At 35.9% G+C, this 21401-nt stretch overlaps 1 protein-coding gene across 1 annotated transcript; it reads right to left on the reverse strand.

Moving 5' to 3' along the window:
* Window positions 1-1215: 1215 nt before the first annotated feature.
* Window positions 1216-1776, reverse strand: LOC114901751 (peptidyl-prolyl cis-trans isomerase A-like). The gene is made up of 2 exons (XM_029233861.1): window positions 1721-1776; window positions 1216-1648 (listed from the first exon to the last, which is right to left on the reverse strand). Exons 1-2 carry the CDS (start codon window positions 1774-1776, stop codon window positions 1216-1218), a joined length of 489 nt encoding a protein of 162 aa, XP_029089694.1.
* Window positions 1777-21401: the final 19625 nt, after the last annotated feature.

Raw genomic sequence — 21401 nt, forward strand, 5'->3', positions numbered from 1 at the left:
TATTTTTCTCCTTTTCTCTGTTAATACTGTGAATTATGTTCATTTTGAAATGTGAAATTACTTTCATAGGTGGAGTAAACTCCACTTTGTTGTACTGTATTTTCCTTTTTGAATACCACTAGATTTAATTTAAATGTTAATAATTTTTACATCTGTATGGGAGATTGTTCTCTAGTTTTCCTTTTCCATAATGTCTTTGTCAGGCTTTGGATTATGCTGACATCACTTAAAAAAACTCTTTCCCCTGTTTTTATTATCTGGGAGAGACTGCATAAACTGGGTGACTGGGTGTTAATTTCTTCTTTAAATATTTGCAGCTATTCAAGCACTTTCTTTGTGGGAAGATTTTTATTTACGGAAAACCCTGAACGAACTTTTTGGCCAACCCAATAGTAATGGATTTCAAATTTCTGGTAATGATAATTTGATTTCCTTTATTTTTGTTAAACGTTCTGCTAGAGCTTTATTAATTTTACTAAAAATTTTTTTAAAGCTTTTAGCTTAGTTGATTTTATCCTTCTATTCCATTTGTTTCTGATCTTATCTTTATTTTCTTCTCTTTTCCACAGGATTGATATGTTTTTCTAGCTCCTTGAGATGGAATTTTAAATTATTAAATTTTAACCTTTTTTCTTATATGTTTACAAGCATACATCTCCCTGTAACCATTGATTTCACTATGCTTTAATTGCAACCCTCAAGTTTAAATATGTTGTAACTTCATTACGATTTAGTTCAAACTAATTCTCATTTGATTTCTTAATTATTCATATACGAGATGTTTTCTTTAATTTCCAGACAGTGGGGCTTTTCTTGTTATCTTTTTATTGACTTCTAAGTTAACTGTATTGTGATCAGAGAATATACTCTAAGCTATTCAAATCTTTTGAAATTTCTGGCAATTCTTTATGGCCCATCAGATGGTTGACTTGGTAAATATTTCATATGAATTTAAATTCTGTCTTTGATGATTGCAAATGTTTGTGGTTCCTCAAGATTCCAATTTGCAGCTCCAGATCCACACAATAGCAAAAGGCCTTCCTACTTCTCTCTCCCCAGCAGAGGCTCTGCACAGGGGCCAACCCTGACCCTCAGCTCACACAAGAGCTGGCAATTCCTCTGCAAGAAAAAAATATCTGGTGATCCAAAGATCATTTGTATACAGTTTCCCTCTATTTTTTTTTTTTAAAGATAAAACACAAGTCAAATTTATTATTAGATTTGTCCACAGTCAGCAATGGTGATCTTCTTGCTGGTCTTGCCATTCCTGGACCCAAAGCACTCCATGGCTTCCGCAACATTCATGCCCTCTTTCACCTTGCCAAAGACCACATGCTTGCCATCCAACCACTCAGTCTTGGCTGTGCAGATGAAAAACTGGGAACTGTTTGTGTTGGGGCCAGCATTTACCATGGAAAAGATGCCAGGACCCATATGCTTCAGGAGGAAATTCTCATCATCAAATTTCTCCTCATAGGTGGACTTGCCACCAGTGCCATTATGGTGTGTGAAGTCACCACCCTGGCACATAAATCCCGGAATTATTCTGTGAAAGCAGGAACCTTTATAACCAAAGCCTTTCTCCCCAGTGCTCAGAGCACAAAAGTTTTCTGCTGTCTTTGGAACTTTGTCTGAAAACAGGTCCAATCTGTTAACATAACTTTATGGATTGGATGAGCAGTCAGTTCATGGTTTCCAGGTCCCTTACCTCGAAGGAGACGTGGCCAAGTGCTCGCCATCGACGGCGATGTCAAAGAACACGGTAGGGTTGACCATGGTTGGGCAGCGCAGGAGGTTCTGGGGTGGCAGCGTCTGCCTCCCTCTCTATAATTTTATTCCACCTAGTCCTTGTTGATTCCGTGGATTTCTGAAACCTTTTAACACTACAATTTTGCAACTTATCCACTTTCACATTGCTACAGTAGGAGTATTGGCTTACTGTAACCTACTACATCCTACTTAGAACATAAAATCAGGACTCCAAATATTTATTTAAAAAAGTAAAGTTTTGTTTTTTTTTAAGAATCAATCCAAGAAATTTTTGCAAGTCAAAGAATAGAGCTTCTGGAGCTTTAATTTAATTTGACAAACATTTATCGATTATCTGCTGGTCACAAACACCATATCATGTGCTGTGGAATTAAGAGTGAGTTAGACAATCCTGGCACCAGATGAACTTACAGTTTACAGAGAAGTCAAATATGGAAACAGATAAACTGCAATGCAATGTAGCACATGTTATAATAGGGAGAAAAACTATCTCCTGGAACTCAGAGGAAGAAAAGATTGCTTGCCCACAGGATTCAGGAAAGAGTTCACAAATAAATAAAGTTACACTTGATCCTGAAGCCTGAGCAGAATTTGTCAGGCATAAAAGGAGGAATGATATTCTAGGCAAAGCGACAGCATTCGCAGCCACTTAGTCTCATGAAATGATACGGAATATTTGATATGGAATATTTATTGAAGGATGAGACATAAATGTTCCTGAATAGAGTCACATGAGTGGGTCTATGGAGTTGAGATGCATGTGTGAAAATAAGGTCATAGAGGTCATTTCAGGCCACATGAGGAGGGGCATTGAATGCCTAGCCAGAGGCTTTAGTATTTTTTCCTGAAAGCCATCTGGATTTAATAGAACTGTGCAAGTAATGGGAAATAAATAATTAGATAAGTTGTTTAAGAGAGAGAGTTCTGACAGCAGTGAAGAGAGCAGAATCAAAAGGAGAAGAAGGAATGTTTGCAGAGAACTCAATAAGAAATTTTTCTAGAATGTTATTTATAGATTATGAATATACTAAACCATGAAAATAACTGATAAAATCACCCTCTAAAATTTATTAATAGAGACTACAATTGGCCAAAACACGAAGCTTACCTCACTCTCTTTACATTAATGTGTGATTTGATGCCACTGAGTGAATAGGTCCCCGTCCAAAGGGAGTTGTCTTTGCAGTGTGACTCTGATTTTCTTGGAGGTTCTGAGAGAAATCTGAAAAGCATCCTTTTAACCTCTGTCTGTTTTGTGTGCAATGTTTCTTAGTATCATTTTACCTTAATTAGCCAAACTAGTTTCTTTCACTTAACCTTTAGGTATATAGATATATAAATTAAGAGAGAGAGAGAGTGACAGAGTGAGAGAGAGAGAGAGCAAGAGTGAGAGAGAAGGAGAGAGAGAGGGAGAGAGATGGAGGAGGAAACAAATGAGAGGCCCACGATGTAATACAAGAAAGCCTAATTTCTGGTAACTAGCTCTGTCACTTATCCTGTCCTTTCATCTTGTGCATTAGAAATATCTTGCCAGCGAGAAGACCTAAACAGACATTCCTCCAATGAAGACACACAGCTGGCCAACAGGCACATAAAAAGATGCTCAACATCGCTAATTATTAGAGAAATGCAAATCGAAACTGCAATGAGGTATCACCTCACACTGTTCAGAAAGGCCATCATCAAAAATTCTACAAATAATAAATGCTGGAGAGGGTGCCGAAAAAAGGGAACCCTCTTACACTGTTGGTGGGAATGTAGATAGTTGCAGCCACTATAGAGAACAGTATGGAGGGTCCTTAAAAAACTAACAATAGAGTTACCATGTGACCCAGCAATCGGGTTAAGATGTGGTGTATATATATATATACACATACATACACACACAATGGAATATTACTCAGCCATAAAAAAGAATGAAATATTGCCACTTGCAGCAACACAGATGGCCCTAGAGAATATTATACTAAGTGAAGTAAGTCAGACAAAGACAAATATTATATATCACTTATATGTGGAATCTAAAAAATAATTCAAATGAACCTATAAACAAAACAGAAACAGACTCACAGACACAGAAATCAAATTTATGGTTACCGAAGGGAAAAGGGAAGGGGGAGAGATAAATTAGGAGTATGGTACTAACAGATACAAACTACTATACATAAAATAGATAAGCAAAAAGGATTTACTATATAACACAGGGAACAATAGTCAATATCTTATAATAACCTATAATGGAAAATAATCTAATAGATATGTGTATATATATCTGAATCACTTTGCTATATACCTGAAACTGACACAATATTATATATCAACTATACTTCAATTAAAAAAAAATCTTGCCAGCAAAGTTTCTGTAAGAAAGCTCTTTCTTTGGTATAATTGAGATTACATCTACCCTGCCTAACTCTAAAGTACTATTCTATGCAAAACATTAATACACAAAAGTAATAAGTAGAGATCCTTGCCCAAACTTTAGCCTTCTTGCCATTTCATTTTATACTTTTTTCATGTTGGACAAAGATTTTAACCTGATTAAGTGATTTCCCACAGACAGGTACCTTCTGTGACTGAAAGAGGTTGGGTAAAGTGAGAATAGATTTGAATGGAGAATCTTCAGCGGTCCTAGATTATGTCTGATAAATACTTTTTTTTTTTTTTTTTTTGCTACAAACCGTTATCACATCCCATACTGTGCTTTGACTGCCTCTTCCCTATGAAGTAAACACTTGGATGGTACCTAGCTTATAATCAGTAGAAAATAATAATTCAAATTATTAGGGTAATATAATTTGCATACCCCTTGAACATTCACTACTCATCCTGGGAGGCTGTCCCCATTTTACTGAAGAGAAAATTGAAGCCTTAAAATGTTAAATAACTCACCCAATGCACACAAGACCCAGGCAGGGTTGGAAGAAAGAGCTTTTGGTTCTAAACCCAGTGTTCTTCGCATACTACTTCTCCTGCCATCTCTCTTAGCCGTATCCTTAGTATTCAACCAAGCTGAGGACCAAACACCAAAATGTTTCCTAATTTTGATAGATTGAACGCTTCTTGTATGATTTCAGTCCTCTCATAGACAGAAGGAATCTTATGCTGACTTTATACATTTATACTCAGCAGGTATTGAATGTTACAACATTCAATAAATAACATTAATATTTCACTTCTTCTAATCTCTGAATCAAACTCATATAAACACATGTCATTTCTTTTGTACTTGAGTCCTGAGGTGATTTTTATCACGAAAAGTGCAATTTTGAAAATCTAATAAACTGTCATCTGTCTGAAGGGCAGCATTTTGCTGACACAGGTAATATCTGGAATTGTGTTACCAGGTTGCAAAGGCTATATGACAGCAACCACTTGCCAATACAATAAAAACATTTCTAAGTTCTTCTTTACAAAAGCTTAAGTATTTGTTGTCTGTTTGTTTTATGACCCTGAAGTTTACTTGCTTGCCCTCATTTCAGAATGAACCATATTCTCCTGGCCTATCTTGAGGCAGGTTTGGCTATATATTTTAAGACAATTTCTAATTACTGTTCTCTTCTCAGACAGAAACATATATAACCTATAAATTAAAATTTTAAATGTTCCCAAGACTTCCAGTTTATTGTGATCATCTTGTTTGCAATACTTAAGAAAAATTGACTCAAATCCTGACCACATATATGGTGGAAAACCTGCAGTATACACAATATAGCCAAGGAGTCATAATTATCTATATTATTAGTTATCAATTCTCGGTTTCTATATGTAACCTACATGCAACAAGCTTTTCTGAGATTCTGGGACACTGTAGAGGTTTATATTCCAAAAACATTATAGCAGGTAATTTTTTACTGAGGTATAATAGACATATAATGTTATATTAGTTTCAGGTGTACAACATAATGATTTGATATCCATATATATTACAAGATGACCTCCACAATAAGTCTAGTTAACATCCATCACCATACAGTTACAAATTTTTTTCTTGTGATGAACTTTTATGATCTACTCTCTTAGCAACTTTCAAATATGCAATAAATATTTGAATATTAACTATAGTCACTAAGCTGCTTATTACATACCCATGACTTAATTTATTTTATAGCTTAAGTTTGTACTTTTTGACCCCTTCATCCATTTCACCCACTCTCATTCCCCATCTCGGGCCACCACCAATCTGTCCTTTGTACCTATGAGCTTGTTTTGTTTTGTTTTGTTTTAATTCCACATATAAATGAACCAATAATTCCACTAAATGCAAGTGAGCAAATAATTATACATGTAAGCAAATAATTTTACATTGAATTCTAGATGGTACTTATCATAAAATTATTGAACACTCTGGTCCCTGAATTCTCATTGATAATCTTTTTTATTAGAACCATAATGTTGGGCCTACCTTCTCTATTTCTTTTGACCTCCTTTTCTTTTTTGCTCACTAATTCTCCAAATACACATTTGTATCTCATAGAGGGGAGTTTAATTATCTTTTTATCTCACTTCTTTCCAAAATTGGCTGAGATCTGAAAGTTAATTCTGTAAGTAAAATAGGTCAATTTTGAAGATAACCCCCAATGACCCAAACCTTTATATAATCCCCTCCCATGAGCGTAGTTGAGACTCTTGCTTCCAACCATTAGAATGTGGTGATGAGATGTCACCCCTGTGACAATGTTATATTAAATGGCAAAGATAAAGTGATTTTGCAGATGTAATTAAGTTCCTTAACCAGTGAACTTTAAGTTATCAAAAGGGAAATTATCCTCGGTGGGCCTGACTTAATCAGGTGAGTCCTTTAAAAGAGGGTCTAGAAGTCAGAGACAGAAGTCAGAGACTCTCTCTGTTTTCTGGACTTAAAGAAGCAAGACATCTCAAATTTTAAAAACTTAATGCAATGAATTCTGCCTACAAACGTGGAAATTTAGAAGAATATGCCAAGACTCAGATGAGATCCCTGCCCCAGCTAACACTTTGATTGCAGCCTTGAGCTCCAAGCAGAGAACTCTGTTAAGCTGTGCCTACACTCCCAACCCACAGAAAATGTGAGACAATAAATGGAAGTTGTTTTAAGCTGCAAATTTGTGGCAATTTGTTACACAGCAATAGAAAACTTATAAAATGTCTTTTTCTAATTCTATGGGGATCTTGAACCATTTCCTTTCCTTACTGCCATAACCATAACCTTTTAGGACTGGTTTGTTTGGAGTCCCTGATGGTGGAGCAGAATCAATGAAAATCAATCAGCTTGAATATAAAATGAAACAGGGGTGAGCATACCTGAGCAATAAAAATAATCAGCCAGTCTGCAGAAACTTTTATGATCATTTCATCATGGGAATTTTTAAGAACTAAAGAGTGGTTAGAACATTGATTTCCATCCAAATAAGTTAATAGTTGGCATTTTTCATTGAAACACGAATATACACAAACTGAAATAGCTAGATTTTCCCTTATCATAAAGGATATTCCCTTATGATATAATAATATATGATAATAATATGATAATAATCCCTTATTATGAAGGGATTATTCCCTTCATAATCTTCATATACAAAAAATGGAGCTGCAATAATGTCATCAGGATATTTGATTTAAGAAGTTTCTTAATAATGTTTATTACATCAGACTCACCTACTGAGTCCCACTATATGACTAATCACTGTTACCTCCAAGCTGAGAAGCCAGTGTTAATTTCTAGCCTCAAAACAGACGGAAATAAACAAACCTACTTTGGGGCCAAGTAAGAGAATTTAGTCTTTTCAGAGCCATAGAAAACTGAATTAATTTATAGACCCTTGTTACCCAGGTAGATGATTGTCTCACAGCTATGAAATCTGTCCTTAGACATATGGGATACCTATTCTCAATTTTAATTATATATTAGGGTTGCTAGATTTAAATTTGAATTTCATGAACAACACATATTTTGTTAGTATAAGTTAGTATAAGTATATTCCATACAGTGGAACTCAAGATTATACATTTTTAGTGAGTATCCTGAGTGATTGTTTGGAACTTCAGTATCTGAGAGCTCTGGGGATGCAGAAATAATCTAAGATAGTCTCTCCCCTGCAGCTTCTCATTGACAAGCACTGGGTGTGGGGAAATACAAAAATAATTACCTGATCTTCCTTCCTTCTTTTACTGCCCTGCAAAATAGCACTAGTTTCCGATTTCATTAGTTTTATGATAAGAGTTTTACAGGATGGCATCGTCAGCCTATGACCTTGCTCGAATTTTAGAAATACAATTGATGCTTTTTAAATATTCAGAGTTTCAGAGTGCCAAGCAGTTAGCAATGAAGCATCTGTTTCTTTGTTGTTTTCAAAATATCCTAGTTGCTCTGTCCTACTTTCTCTAAGTTGGTTATTGTTAAAGATGAAAATGTCCCCAAGAAAGGAACATGCTCAAAGTGTTCTTAACAAGAGATTTTGAAATATCTGACCTGTCAGAAACAAGGATTTCAAAGGGTGACAGTTAAGTTCATCCAATTCCCACACCACTTCTGTGCCTCAGAATTCAGTACTACTGCCTTTATACTAAAAGCAGTAAACACTATATGTAAGACGTAAGAAAATTCTTTCTGCTGATTTGGAAGTCATTCTCTGCTTTAAGAATATTCATGTCCTTATTTGGAGTGTTAGCATCAAAGACAAGATTTATAACTACTATAATTCCCCCCATTTTCAATCCCCCTTACCCTGATGTATTTTTTCCATAGCACTTATTAGCTTGTGACATACCGTAAAATTTACTTGTCAATTATCCTTATTGCTTATTATCTATCTGTTCCCATTAGATTGTAACCATCACAAAAAGCAGAGATTTTTAAAGCAGTTTTGTGCACTGATACCTCTTCAGTGGAGGAGAGCTAAGTATATAGAATATATTCATTAAATTTGTTAACTAAAGTTAACTAATAAAATAATACTCCATCACTCCTAGCCCTAATTTATCTCCAAGGGATAAGGCCATTCAAGCACTGCTGTGCTGGCTTTTGTCCAGTATGTCCTTTGTGTATGGAAAGGAGCTACTACTCAGCCAACTATAGGTCCCTCCCTTTGACCTCTTTGATAATTGTAGGACTGAGTTTATGCGGATTCACTCCTATCCTCTCACCGGGGGATAATCTGACCAATGACCAAACTCTGAAAAGATTGTTGACACGGGTTAAAAATCAATAATGTACGAGGATCACAACAAACTTAGTGGCCCAGGGAGTAAGGTCCTAACATTGCTCTCATTAAAATCTTTCTGCAAGAATATCACGTTTTATATCATTTCTTTTACTTCTGCAGGACTTACGAAGCTTAACATATAGTCAAAATAGAATGCATTTTCAAATATCTCTTTTATATTAGAGAACACATTGGGGGGGAAAAAACCACTATAATTTGGAACTCTTCCCACAGTAAATCTTTTTTTTAGATCATGCTTCTGTGCAATCATCCTCATCCCCCTCGTGTAGGGGAGAATGTGTTTGGGAGGCTAAAGCGTAAAGAGCACAAATAAGAAAAATACAGAGAACACGGAATACTGTACAAATTGAGCCCTAGATAATTAGTAAGCAGCATGTACCTCAGCACATTTTCTCAACTTCTTCTCCAGTCATGTGCACAACATTAAATACCACAATGAAGTTGCCATTTTAATGGCTCTCCAGCTGTGAGAACGTGGAAAGAGCGCTAGATTTACAGCAGAATACAACTTGAAATTCAGCTCTGCCGTCTACTAGCTGTATTACATTTACAAATTACTTACATTTTCTGAGTCTCAGTTTTCTCTTTTGTAAAACTGTTAGAGCAACATTTCCTAGACAGGGTTCCTGGGAAAGCTCCCAGCGTGGCAGGTGGAATGTACTCGATCCCTCCACCTGTACCTTGGACCCTAATCCTAGGTGTCTCTCAATAACTTTGCTCCAGCAAGTCTTTCTCCTGACAAGCATTCTTTTGTTATCATTCCAGCACACAAATATGCTTCTTTCTCACTTTCTTAAAACAGACACACACACATACTTTTGATTACGGGGCTCTCCAACTATCACTCTATTCTCTCATTTCTTTGAGAGTAAAACTGCTCAAAAGTTTACAGTCTCTTCCCACTCTCTCTTTTATACACGATCAAGCTCTTTCCCCTCCGCCCCACCCCTTTAGCCCCACTTCTGTGGATGTCACTCCCATCTATAAATCCAATCAATGGGCACTGTCAAGTTGCATCTCACTTGACTTGTCAGCAACATTTAACACAACAAGACTGTATGTTCCACCTGTCTTGAAATACTTTCTTAATTTCACTCCAGGACATGACACTCTCCTGGTTTTCCTCCTATCTCATAGCCACTCAGCCTCCTTTTCTTTTCCTTTGTTTCTCATTTTTCAAATATTTTAATCACAGTTATTGAACCCCTCATCTTTTCCAACTACACTCATTCTCTGGGTGCCCTCCTCCATCCCAGGACTATAAACACCGTCTGCACACTGATGACTCTTAATTTCACGTCTCTAATCAAGATCACCCTGCTAACCTCATGACTCGTAGACCCAACTCCCTACCTGATTTCACCTCTTAGATGTTTAGCTGGCTTCTCCAACTTAACTTTTCCAAAATAAGTTTCTAATCTACACAAACCTGCTCCCTCATCAGACTTCCCTCTCAATAGCAACTCAATCGTTCTGTTTGCTCAGTTCAAAACCTTGCTATTATCCTTGATTCCTTTCCATCAAAAAAACAAATATTGGCTTTAATTCAAAGTATATCCACATACCGACCACTTCTCATTACCATCTCTGCTACTGCCCTAGTCCTAGGCACCGTCATCTCTTGCCTAACTGGTCTCCCTGCTTCCACTTTGTGCCTCTGCAGTCTGTTCTTAACATTACAGCACAGTGATCCTATTGAAGATGTAGGTCAGATTATGCCATTCCTTGGCTCAAATCCTCCAATACCTCCCATCACATTCAGAGTAAAAGTCAAAATTCTTACAATGACCTTCAAGACCTTACATGATCCAACTTTTTATGATCTCTCTGACTTCATCTGCTACTCTCATACTTGCTGACTCACTCCACCTACAACTGTCCTCTTGCTGTTCTGGGAAGACTCCAGGCACACTCCTGCCTCAGGACCTTTGCACTTCTTGTCCCTCAGACTGGAATGCTCTCCTCCCAGATATTCATGTGGCTCACTCTCACTCTCTGGAAGTCTTTGTTCAAATGTCTCCTTCTCAGAAAGCCCTTCCCTGGCTCAACTATTTGAAACTGCAGACCCCAATGCCTGGTACCCCCTCTGCCAATTCCCTGCTAATTCCTAACACACTATTCAATTTACTTATTTATTTTTTGCTTTTCTCTGTCCACAAGAGTGGAGGCTCCATGTGGGCTGGTGGTTTTGGCTGTTTTATTTTCTGATATATCTCCAGTATCCAGAATAGTGTCTGACATATAGTAGGTGCTTAATAAATGTTAAAAGAATGTTAGACATTAAGAAAAAAATTTTATTAAATAAACAGGGCAAAGGTCATATATTCACCTACACAATTCAGTCTTACTTATAATTTGAATAAGTAAAATGTGTAAATTCTTAGAGTTTTATTCACATTTATTCAGTAAACATTAAAAACCAAACTCTGGAGAGTATATTGTATAAAATTTTTGAATCACTATATTGTACACCTAATATAACTAATATACTATTGGAAATCAACTATACCTCAATAAAGTAAATAAATAATAATTTTTAAAAGTACTATGCCAAAAAAAATATAAACAAATTATTTTAGATAAATAAGAAAGATCATACCAACTGAAGGAGTTTATAGTTTAGGAAAAGAGTAATGATACATGCACAAATAATGATAATAAAATATTATATATTCTATATTAAAATATACTATAGAATAGATAATAATATGAGATAGATTTAATTAATTTCTGAATTAATGTAATTGAGATTATATCATTAATTTCAAGGCGCTTTTGTATGACTGTATGACTGAACAAATCTTTTGATTATAAAACTCTGCTTCTTTGTAAGCTCATAAAGACTTACTTTTTAAAAAGTAAGATAGGTGTTCAAAAAATAAGACCAAAACTGATAAGCAACTGCCTCTTTTTTCATTTTAAGTAGAAAACTTTTGTGTTTAGGGCCATTATGTGTCACTATATCCTATAAAGAAAATGAGCAACAATAAAGGAAAATACTCTGAATTCTTCTCTGGCAGATTAGATCACTAAGACCTGGATATTTTTCTCTGGTCTCTGTATTTTGCCTACTTCAATTTCTGCTTTGCTTTTGTTTTATAGGTTAAAATTCATTATAATATGAAGCAACTAAGTTACTAAAGTAACTCAAAAGATATGATCACTTTTATTGTAGGTACTTCATGTGAATGTTAATATTTTTTTAGTTGAGAAGCTTATAAAACATTTTTATATTTTTATATGCACTTAAGTTCAGAAAGCTAAAAAAATCTGGTGTCCATTGGAAAATTTCAATATTTTTCCTTTTATAAAGGGGTTTGAACTTACTTCATAAGTTAATTTGAAAGTAGTATGAAATATATATGCCCACTTAAAACATGTTCTAGAAAACTTCCATATTAATGTCATTTATAATTAGAAAATATGGGGCTTTTTAAAGACTTTATTTTTTAGCACAGTTTTAGATTCACAGCCAAATTGAGTGAAAGGTACAGAGATTTTCTGAATACCCCCTGCCCCCATACATGCATAGCCTCCCTCATTATCAACCTCCTCCACCTGAGTGAGACATTTGTTACAACCGGTAAACCTACATCAACACATCGTCATTGTCACTATGTAATGCCCCTCTTTATTTCTGATAATTTTCTTGATCTGAAATCTACTAAACCTGAAATTAATATAGCTTACTCCTTCCTTTTTTGGTTAGTGTTAGCATGGTGTATTTTCTCCATTCATCTACTTTTATATGTGTCTTTTTACATTTAATGTGGGTTTCTTGTAGACAACATAGAGTTGGGTCTCATTTTTTGATTCATTCTGTCTTTTAATTGGTGAATTTAGACCATTGATATTCAAAGTGATTACTGATATATTTGGATTAATATCTATCATATTTGTTACTGTTTTCTATTTGTTGCCCTTGTTCTTGTTCTTATTTCTGTCTTCTTCTCTTTTTCTGCCTTTTGTGGTTTTAATTGAGCATTTTATGTGATTCTATTTTCTATCCACTCTTAGCATGTCTGTTGTACTGTTTTTTCACTTTCAGTTTTTTTAGTGGTTTCCCTAGAGTTTGGAATACACATTTACAAGTACTCCAAGTCCACTTTCAAATAACACTATACCAATTCATGGGTAGTGTGAGTACCTTATAATAACAAAATAATCCTAACTCCTCTCTCTTGTCCCTTGTATTATTGCTGTCATTCATTTCACTTATATATGTGTACATAAGCATATGTAAGCATAGATAAGCATACATATGTACATAATTAAACACACTGTTGCTATTATTATTTTGAACAAACTATTATCTGTTAGGGAAATTAAAAATAAGAAAAATAAAAGTTTGATTTGCCTTCACTTGCTTCTTCTCTGATTCTCTTCCTTTCATTATATAGATCTGAATTTCTGACCTATATCATTTTCCTTCTTCTAAAGAACTCCTTTTAACATTTCTTTCAAGACAGAATACTGGCAACAAATTTCCTCAGTTTTGTTTGTCTGGGAAAGTCATTATTTCTCCTTCACTTTTAAAGGATAATTTCGCAGGGTACAGAATTCTAGGTTGGTGAGTTGTTTTCTCTCAAACTTTAAATATGTCACTTCTTTCTTCTTGTTTGCATGGTTTTTGAGGAAAGTCAGATATAATTCTCACCTTCTGTCCTCTCTAGGTAAGATGTTTATTTCCTCTGGCTTCTTTAAGAATTTTTTTTTTTTCTATGGTTTGTAAATGATGTGCCTAGGTGTGGCTTTTCTGGCATGTATCCTCTTTGGTGTTCACTGAGCTTCCTGGACCTGTGGTTTGGTCTCTGACATTAATTTGGGGAAGTTCTCTCAGAGTTGTCCACAATGAACCTCCAGCAATTTGTCAATTACTGTTCAGATTTTCCTACCCTAGGACTGATTCCCATGGAGATTTCAGCTTGTGGGTTCTGATCTAGGAAGTTATTGATACAATTCTATGTGTTCATCTGTCAATTCGTCCAGCTTTGGGGACAGCAGTTTCCCCTGTGACCTCATATTTGTTATGAATCTAAAGGTTGTAGCTTTTTTAGTTTCTTCAGCTTTTTACTCGCTCTTGTTAGGACAGAGTAGCAATCTCCAAACTCCTTACATGCCAGACCAGTTGCAGGAGAGGGGGGTTACTTCATTAAAAATGACATCAGAAAAACAATGTATCATTGATCTCTGAAAATCTTGATTTTCTTTTAAAGCAAATCTCTGAGAAATGAAACTTACAGATATAATTTCAAATTGGCTGAATAAACCTTATGCCAAGATTAATATGAAGGATAAAATTAACTATATTATTAACTAAATATAGTTTCAAATTAAAATGATTCTGATTTTTTCAAATACATATTCTACTTGTAAAGAATTCATTGAGTAAATTCAAAGCATCCTGAAAGTTCTACACTCCTTCTTCTCTCAAATACAAAGACTTTGTACCCCTGAGTTAGTAGGCAATTTGATAATGAAAGTATGGTTTTGACTTCTTTAGAAAATTTAGGCATTGTTCATTTATAATTTGGGAAATGCAGGTTTTGTTTAGGAAAAAACCTGAACATTAACAGATGAGTTGAATAAATCTTATTTAGGCATTTCAATAGAGAGTCACTAGCTAACTTATTAGTTCTTTATCAATTCTTTCTTGTGATAAAATTGAATAAAAATGCATAGGGAATAACAATTCTGACATATACCTATTAAGGTATTTATTTGTTGGCTGATATTACTAAGACCAGGGACCTCAAGTTTAGTCCATTAAAAATATTTATACTCTCCATATCTTACCCTGTTGAAGAAAGGTCCTGAGTCCTTCCAAGCATGCCCTGGGCTGACTGTTTGGAATTTTAATGCTCCTTAGTCGATATGGTCCATGGACTCAAGGCGCCATTGGTTTTAAACATTGCTAACACGCCAAGAGCAGTGAGCAATTTCCCTAGAGTTTTCACTGCTGCTCTTGAACAAATCTGTTTGTTTTTCTTTAACCACTATTCACACTTAAGTAGCACTCGATGTCCAGCTTGTTATCCTCTTCCAAATGTGAAGGTTTGTTCCCAGAGATGACTTGGCATAATTTTGATTAAAGATTGTTTTCACACATTTAAGAAAACAGCACAGTTAACAATGGAGACGAAGAGTGTGGCCCAGAGGATTAATAAAGCCCAGTGAATACTGACAAATGAAGCATATTCGTTGTTTTCCTATTATTCACTCTTATTCTTGAAGTAGAGGGGCTGCCTATCATCAGCAGAATATGAAGTCTAGTGGGACTTAAGCATTAAACAGACATTGCAGCAAAGAAGAAATAAACAAGAAACTAGAAATAAAATTGTTGTATAGTGCAAATACAGCTTTCACGAAGAATTAAAAATGGACAATTTACCTATGGAGATTTCACATACATCTGCTTAATTCGGCATGATAAAATTTCTAATACAAATGTACTGTACTTTTTTTACTAAAAAAAGTGTATATCTGTCCTTAAGCAGTATAATAATTACATTAAATCTTTTCTTGTCATCATTTATAACTACTTAAAGCCTCCTGCAATGTGTGATTCTATCAGGAATGTACAGTTCTCAACAATTCATTCTAATTTTTAAACTTTTTATTTTCCGTGCAATTAATTCATGATTTTTTTTTAATTGTTAACAAATGCTTGCAATATTATTTAGATCACTCCCTTACTACAGTCCTCTCGTTCAGAGATTTTCAAACTTGGGTATAAAGACAGGCTTTCGGAGATTTCTAAACACAGTATTTTAGGTAACTGAGCATTTTTCTCAGGACTGTCCATACCATTTTCTAGGTCCTCAAAGCTGCCAAATGCAAAAATAAAATGCGAAAACGAAGAACATTAAGAATGTATTTAAAACATTTAAATTGACTTACATTTATTTAAACACCTGGTCTGATGCTCAAGGCAGTAAACTAGAATGACCCTGCTTGTCTAAGAAAACATTCATAATAGCAAAAATACTCAGTTCTTGTCAGTTTAAAGACATCATTGCTAATTTTAAAGTAAAACAAACCATATTCTACTCACTTATTCTTTTTTTTTTTCGATAGTTGAAAATGTCTCTGAATAACAGAGGCAGAGTGGGAGTGTGGGAAAAGTAAAAGCTGTAGGCTTGTCTAGGGCCAGCTTCAAACCTTGCAAAATGCTGTGGTCCATCCTTGGGCCAATTACTTGACCAGACAAGCTTTTATCTTCCTAATCCAAATAGTCTCTATCATAAGATAGATGTGGTATCTCACACATGCTAACTGTCCAATACATACTAGCTTCAGTTTGTTTTCTTTCAGTTGCTGTAAAAGTGTATAAACAATATCATATTCCCATTTTTATTTGTACTCAGAAGTGACGTTTTAGTTATTCGTAACAGAGTATAATGACTGGCTCTATTTTTCTCAGTCTTTAGAACAGAAAATGTGACCGGAAAAAAGGGTCAGTGCTTCAGGAATTCACCAAACCAATTTGTATCTTGGCCAAATGAGTTTTTAAGAATACTGAAAGCAAATCAATTGGGCTTGCCTAAATTTTATTTATACTGTAGATATGACAACACTTTGAAAGAGTAGAAGTTTGATTTAGAGGTGACCCTGAAGGTATGGCTCAAGCACCTCTGGTAAAGGAATTGGAACTGTGGTGATTCTGCAATATGGGACACCTATGCACAAGCTCAGGGACACCAGGTCACCGAGGGTCCTGAGGAAAAGAGAAAGTTGGATGGCAAAGACAAACTTCCAATTTCTCACTATTATCCAGGACAATTTCACTCAGGTCTAGTCCTGTGGAAAACTATTGAGAAGGCTGATTCTCATGAAGTACTGGGAGTATTGTTCGTGCTGAAACTTTAATACTATGTGATTCTTTTACCATAATGATATTCCCGAAATTCTTATCAAGATTCAGTAACATGACAGAATTCCCTGGGAATAGCAAACAACAGAAATATCTTATAGTTTCTGAAAAATAGAAATGAGTATTAATGGTGAGTTACTGAAAGGGATTATATGACCTGCTGAGGCAATATGTAAGTTTGTGATCATTTACACTTCTCCCAATTAACCCACCGCCGTTCACAATATATAGGTGTTATTTATAGTTAGAATGCAATCCAGTGATGAATTTAAATACTTTGTATTACATATGAATTCACCATAACATTTTGAATAATAATTACTCTGAATTTTTTCTACTTAATTTTCATTAGCTACATTTCTTGATGTGGAAGTTATATTGAAACAATGTAAATATTTCATTAAGGAGAAATTTTTGCACTTTCTTCAAAACAATGCCTTCTGTACATCAATTATTTAATGTCATTTTAAAATTACATTTGTATTTTTGTAACATGAAGTGCTTTAAAAAGATGCAATTTTTGTTCCATTACCGAAGAACACACAGTACAATAAGTCAATTAAACATAAAGCTAAATATAGTGTCTAGCACTCCATACAGGAGTAAAAGTGAAATTATCCTTCGTCTTAAATATTTCCAGCAGAAGATCTACTACAATTATTATACTGACCTTGATCAACAAGAGTTCAATTTATGAAGATTATTAGACCAGCAGGAAATTAACTCAGAATTGGAGACTGTTCGAACAGCAAAAATCTATCACTTACTCAAGTGGGATAAGAGATTCCATAATATATGTTTAAAACTTGACTATAATACCTAAGAATCACTTTACCAATATTTTCTAATTTGGGTACAAAACAAGTAGCCTCCGAACAAGGTGTATAAGAAAAAACAAAAGAGAGAGAGAGAAAGAGGAGGGGGGTGAGGGGCAGAGAGGTAAGAAGGCTTTCCTTCTCTTTTTTCTTTTTTTTCAATTGAAAAAGGAAGAAGGAATGAGAAGAAGGGAAAAGCCCTAGCAGATTTCCAAAACTCAGGAAACCTTTGTAGGATGACACTGCCAATGGTAAAAAGCCCTGGGGATGGAGTGAATGAAAGAATTTTTAAGACTAGGGATGTTCAATTTAAAAATATTTGGTATTGGCTGGATAACTGCCACCATTACGCCAGCTTCTCCTCCATTTTACCAGATCTTTGGTAAAGTCTCCTGTGCCCGTAAGCTTTGTGAGATTGATACTTTTATCCCCTGCACTCCCACTCCTAATTCCAGAAATCACATTTCCCATTTTGTCTGGCATGGTACAAAATAGAAACAGAAAGAGTGGGACTGAGAAGTATTTCAGTAGGAATATAGCTCAGCACTAGGGATAACCATAAAAATATAAGTTCTACAAGAATTTGCAGGGAATCTTGGGGAGTACGTTAGAATGCCCACGTGTTGTAGGATCGTATTTTTATTCAATCTTACAAGACCTTAAGTAGCAGAGTGATTTCTACTAGTAGTCATGTTATGATGGTGAGGTAGGCAAAATATGGGTCCCCAAAGATGCCCACGTCCTAGTCACTGGAACCTATGAATATGTTACCTTACACGGCCAAAGAAAATTATGGCTGAAGATGTGATTACATTTGATTATCAGCTGATTTAGAGATGTGGAGAATATTCTGCATTACACAGCCTCTGGGTCAGTTCCCTCTGAACCAGGTATCATTCTCCGAACAATTAGCTGAGGCCAGGAAAGGGCCAAATTACATCCTCTGACCATGACTATTGAGGTCAATTTACTGTTGGCTCAGAAACGTATGTTAAGGTCTGGTCAGATACTCAGAACTGTGCTGTTATATAACAGAATTTAAGTTAATAATAGATAGCATATTAACTCTCATTTCCTCCTTCATATGCCTGATGCCTCAGTTATCCTTAAAATCCTTATCCACAGGAACCCCTGCCCCCAACAACTTTTCCATTCTTATTACTAGGCTGTGAATCCCACTAAAAATGGCCGCACAGTCATATAGACTGGTATCATTAGCAAATTTGTAGTCTCTGATCTCTACTTGGTTTGCTCCTCCTACCACAGCCCAAGGAGACTATACCAAGCACCTAATCACCTCCCACACCTCACGATGTCTTTGTCCCATCATCTCTCATCCATGATAAACAGAGAGTAGAAATTAAAAGCCAGGAACTACCTTAAGGCCCTTACTTCTCTCCCTACTAAACACATATGTGTATCTACTCCTCTTAAACTCTCTATAACCTCAGAAGGAAGTGGCTTCCTTCCCTCTAGTCAAATATTATCCATCCATCTGGGCTCTCAAACTGGGCTTTTAAAAGGCTGTCCTCTCTCTACTCTGTTATCTACTCTTTCTACCCTGAACCTTGTTCTGTCAACTGACCCATGCTTCTGAATGCAATATACATAAGAAACTCCCATATTAAAAAACATATAATCTATCCTCCATTAGCTCATCTTTATCTTCCATAATTAGTGACTCATAAATCTTTATCTTTTGCTCAGACTAGACTAACTGAATTATAATTTATTTGATGATCAATTTATGAGATAGTTTTAGGAGATTTCTCTCTCATCTTCCACTTCAAAATAAGCACTAAGTCCTATCCATACTGCTTTCCAAGTATCTTCTGAATCTGTACACTTCTATCTCCATGCAATAACTTGATCTGGACCATTATTTCTTACCTGTACTTTTGCAACTGTCCAACTACTATACCAATAGACTTGCATCTGTACCCATATACATTTCCCCTTTTGTCACAATGGATAAATTTGTCCAAGCTTCTTTCTAACACTAAATTCCATTTCACAATGGATCCCATATCCTCTAATTATTCAAGGTCTTTAATCATTTTTATCTCCTGCATTTTCAAGTTTGCCCTCTTGTCGGATCATTTCCATTAACATACAAACAAGCTCTCCTATCTTCCATCTTAAAAACTAAAAACTCTCTTTTGACCCCACGTAAACCTCCACCCACTCTCCCTATTCTCTTTTATCTTTAGAGCAAAACTTTCCTAATCTCCAGTTTTTCTTTTCCCATTCTCTCTTCTTCCTCTTTTTCCAATTCTCTTTTGAACCTACTTCAGTCGGGCTTTTGTCCCCACCATAAACTGCTATGGTCAAGGTCACAAATAATCTACAAGTTTAAAATCAAGTGGTTTCTTCTCATTTCTTTGTTTCCTCTGTCTAACAATAACATTTAATATGATAGTTTCACTCTTTCCTTTTTGAAACTTTTTTTTTTATTGGATTTGTGGCACATGTGGTTCTCCCCCTGCCAGTAACACTAGCTACTCCTTCTCATGCTCCTTTATCAGATCCTCTTTTTATTTCCAACCACCAAATGTTGGAGTGCCACAGCACTTAGTTCTCTGACTCATCTGCTCAACAGACACTCATTCCCCAGGAAAATGATCCATCTCCATGGTTTAAAATAAATTTATATATGGGCTTCGCTGGTGGCGCAGTGGTTGAGAGTCCGCCTGCCGATGCAGGGGACACGGGTTCGTGCCCCAGTCCGGGAAGATCCCACATGCCGCAGAGCGGCTGGGCCCGTGAGCCATGGCCACTGAGCCTGCGCATCCGGAGCCTGTGCTCCGCAACGGGAGAGGCCACAGCAGTGAGAGGCCCGCGTACCGCAAAAATAAATTTAAAAATTTATATGCTGACAATTCCCAAGTCTGTATTTCCAACCCAGATTTCTCCTCCAAATATAGTCTCATAAATATAATTCCCTACTTATAATCTCCACTGTATGCTTATAGGCAGCTAACTTAACAAAGTTACAGCAGAACACATGATATCACCCCCCTCCCCAACCTTTTTCCTAAAAGGGTCTCTTCAGCATCTTATGGAACAGCAGTTCCATCCTTACAATTGCTTCGGCCAAAAACCTTAAAGTTGTTCTTTCTTTCATATTGAAATCAGTAGCAAATGCTCTTAGCTCTGCATTCTAAGTATATCCTGAAACAAACACTCCTCACACCTCCACCTTCACTACAACCATTGTCCAAGCCACCAAAACCTCTGTGCTGGATAAGTGCTTGAGTCCCCTAACTGATAGTCCTCATTTCCTTACCCACATAGTTTATTCCCTACAAGGAGATAGAACTATCATATGAATATGAGGTAGATTATGTCATTCTTCTACTCAAACTTTCCATCTCAGAATAAAAGCCAAAGCACTTACTGTGGCAGAGGGGACACTGCATAATCCAGCTCCCAACCACTTCTTTTGTTTCTGCATATCTACTGGAGTGAGCTTCCTGAATGAAAATCTGTGGGTGTCACTCCACTGCTTTGAATCCTCCAGGGTTCACCTCTCCTCCCCGCCCCACCTTCAGAATAAGCCCAGAATCCTTAGAAATCAATACTCTTCATTATCAAGCTTCTACTTACGTCTCTAGTCTCAGTTCTTGCCATTTCCTTTTCCAAGAGCACTCTACATTCCAGCCAACATGAACTTCTCGTTTCTTCCTCATTAAATTGTGTACTCACACCTCCATTTTGTTGTATAAGCTCTTCCTTCAG

The sequence above is a fragment of the Monodon monoceros genome, unplaced genomic scaffold, assembly GCF_005190385.1.
Source record: "Monodon monoceros isolate NGI ecotype Baffin Bay Population unplaced genomic scaffold, NGI_Narwhal_1 Super_Scaffold_2, whole genome shotgun sequence".
Lineage (NCBI taxonomy): Eukaryota > Metazoa > Chordata > Mammalia > Artiodactyla > Monodontidae > Monodon > Monodon monoceros.